The sequence below is a fragment of the Dipteris shenzhenensis genome, chromosome 7, assembly GCF_047967505.1.
Source record: "Dipteris shenzhenensis isolate YYH24624 ecotype China chromosome 7, Dip_SZ_1.0, whole genome shotgun sequence".
NCBI lineage: Eukaryota > Viridiplantae > Streptophyta > Polypodiopsida > Gleicheniales > Dipteridaceae > Dipteris > Dipteris shenzhenensis.
Window position 1 is genome coordinate 12,889,495 of NC_141602.1, and position 3,141 is coordinate 12,892,635.

At 47.8% G+C, this 3,141-nt stretch overlaps 1 protein-coding gene across 1 annotated transcript; it reads right to left on the reverse strand.

The window, feature by feature from the left end:
* Nucleotides 1-328: 328 nt before the first annotated feature.
* On the reverse strand, nucleotides 329-2,845 carry LOC147899968 (heat shock cognate 70 kDa protein 2-like). Its single transcript, XM_087376693.1, has 2 exons — nucleotides 2,434-2,845; nucleotides 329-2,224 (listed from the first exon to the last, which is right to left on the reverse strand). Exons 1-2 carry the CDS (start codon nucleotides 2,645-2,647, stop codon nucleotides 483-485), a joined length of 1,956 nt encoding a protein of 651 aa, XP_087232819.1. The 5' UTR covers nucleotides 2,648-2,845; the 3' UTR covers nucleotides 329-482.
* Nucleotides 2,846-3,141: the final 296 nt, after the last annotated feature.

The following is a 3,141-nucleotide window of genomic DNA, read 5'->3' on the forward strand; positions in this document are numbered from 1 at the left end:
GTTTTTAACTTACTCTTGCCTCTTGCGAAGCAAGGAACAAGAAGGACAACATTGCTAGAACTGAGGTGACCTAAATCTATTATAAGCTTAGGACAATAATATTTCCAAGTAAAATCGCTGATGAATTGAATTTGTTAAAGATGAATGACGGACCTACTGTGTGGAACGCGAGTAAAATAGTTGACTTTGAAAAGCACGACTTCTAACAGTATGAACTCTCAATGAAACAGGAACGTTTGCTTATGTAGCACACAACGCTCATGCGCTTAAGCCTATTGATCAAGCACTAGCCACAAGATGTACTAGTGCGAACTCAGATCATGAGGTAGGGGAAAAAAGGATTACCCATAAATGGCATGATAAGATAATTGCAGAAAAAGAAAAGAGTTGTCCACAGATGGCTACAGCAATGGCAGTGTTCAAAGCAGGCCTAAGCATCAAAACGGGCCATCGAAGTGAGGTTCAAGAGAACCACGTATCATTTAATCAACTTCCTCAATCTTGGGGCCAGGACCACCTCCCGCTGGGATATCATCAGGTTCACCTCCACCATAGGCAGCACCTCCAGGCGCACCAGCACCTCCCTGATACATCCTAGCAATAATAGGATTGCAAATGCTCTCCAGTTCCTTCATTTTGTCATCAAACTCATCGGACTCAGCCAGCTGGTTGTGGTCCAACCACTCGATCGCCGCATCAACAGCATCTTGTATCTTCTTCTTGTCTGCAGGATCCAAACTTCCTGCAATTTTCTCGTCCTTGATAGTATTCCTCATGTTGTAGGCATAGTTCTCCAGACTGTTCTTGGACTCGATCTTCTTCTTGTGGTCCTCATCTTCCGACTTGTACTTCTCAGCGTCCTGCACCATCTTCTCAATCTCCTCCTTGCTTAGACGTCCCTTGTCGTTGGTGATTGTGATCTTGTTCTTCTGCCCCGTGGTCTTATCTTCTGCAGAGACGTTGAGAATACCATTCGCATCAATGTCAAAACAGACAGTGATTTGAGGTACTCCTCGAGGAGCGGGAGGAATTCCTGACAACTCAAACTTTCCTAGCAAGTTGTTGTCTCTTGTCCTTGCCCGCTCTCCTTCGTACACCTGAATGAGCACACCAGGCTGATTGTCTGAGTAGGTAGAGAAAACCTGCTCTTTCTTCGTGGGAATAGTTGTATTCCTAGGTATCAAAACAGTCATGACACCTCCTGCAGTCTCCAATCCCAAACTTAGAGGCGTGACATCAAGCAGCAACAAATCTTGCACCTTCTCATTACCTTCTCCACTCAGAATAGCGGCTTGAACAGCAGCACCGTATGCAACAGCTTCATCTGGGTTGATGCTCTTGCACAGCTCCTTGCCGTTAAAAAAATCCTGCAGGAGCTGTTGAACTTTGGGAATCCTTGTGGAACCCCCTACAAGCACAACATCGTGGATGCTGCTCTTGTCCATCTTAGCATCTCTAAGACATTTCTCGACAGGCTCCATACACTTTCTGAACAGATCCATGTTCAGTTCTTCGAACCTAGCCCTAGTGATAGTGGAATAAAAATCAATACCTTCATACAGAGAATCAATTTCAATAGTCGTCTGGGCAGTGGATGAGAGGGTTCGTTTCGCCCGCTCAGAGGCAGTCCTCAAGCGCCTCAATGCTCTGGGACTGTTACTAATATCTTTCTTGTACTTCCTCTTGAACTCCTGAACGAAATGATTGACCATCCGATTATCAAAATCCTCTCCTCCCAGATGGGTGTCTCCAGCGGTAGCCTTCACCTCGAAAATACCTTCCTCAATTGTGAGGAGGGAAACATCGAAGGTACCACCGCCAAGATCGAAAATGAGCACGTTCTTCTCTCCGACACTGGTCGCCTTCTTGTCCAAGCCATAAGCAATAGCTGCAGCCGTAGGCTCATTGATGATTCTCATCACATTCAAACCAGCAATGACCCCAGCATCTTTAGTTGCTTGCCTTTGAGAATCGTTGAAATATGCAGGAACAGTTACGACTGCATTTTTCACGATACCCCCCAGATAAGCTTCGGCGATCTCTTTCATCTTGATCAACACCATGGAAGAAATCTCTTCTGCAGCAAACTGCTTGTCTTCACCTTTGTACTGGACCGTGATCATGGGCTTATCGCCAGGTCCGGGGGAGACCTTGAACGGCCACAGCTTGACGTCGCTCTGCACAGTCGGATCGGTGTAGCGCCTGCCAATCAAACGCTTCGCATCTGCAGAAAAGAAAGAACGGGCCGGATCAAACACAGATCTATAACGTATACGACAGATCCGTCCCCAACGATCGAGAGAAACTTCACTTATACCACTGTCCGTACCCAACCTCAAAAACTTTAATTTTTACAACGCCGCTTTGACCGAGCTGTTTCAACATTATTCAGAATTGAAAAGCTGCCCTAGCAATACTTCCATGAGCACTTACCGAAGACGGTGTTGGTAGGATTCATCGCGACCTGGTTCTTGGCCGCATCACCGATGAGCCGCTCTGTGTCGGTGAAACCAACGTAAGAGGGGGTGGTGCGGTTGCCCTGGTCATTGGCGATGATCTCGACACGGTCATGCTGCCAGACACCGACGCAGCTGTAGGTAGTGCCGAGGTCGATACCGATGGCAGGGCCTTCAGACTTGCCGGCCATGGCGGCAAGGAGAAGGAGGACGGAAGGGGAGGAAAAAGCGAAAGATGAGCGAGGAGGACAGAAACGACGAAATCAAGGGAGGCGAGCTCGAATTCGAGCTCAGTAACAATCGAAGGGAGCTAGAAATGCAAGAAAATCAAGCTAGGAAGAATCGAAGCGATCGAAGAGGGACTAACGTAAAGAAGCCCTAACGACAATGAAGAAACACGTTATGGGAGGCCAACCCTAAATATGGAGAAGACGATTCTCCGATCTTTCTAGAAGGTAACCTCTTTCACCGGTCTTAACCGCTTCAGCCAGTCTCTTCCCCATGGTTTTCTTCCACGCGCCTTGGCCGCTGTCACCGGCACCTCCGGTCCAGCGCCTGGGATTCCTCCACGTCGCTTTTTTGACTCCACCGCCCTTGACCCTTTCCATTTTAGGGTTTTGCCCAGGAAAACTTGCTCTCGCCCCCATTCACACCATGTTTTTGCTCCTGAGTCCTTAGGGTTTTT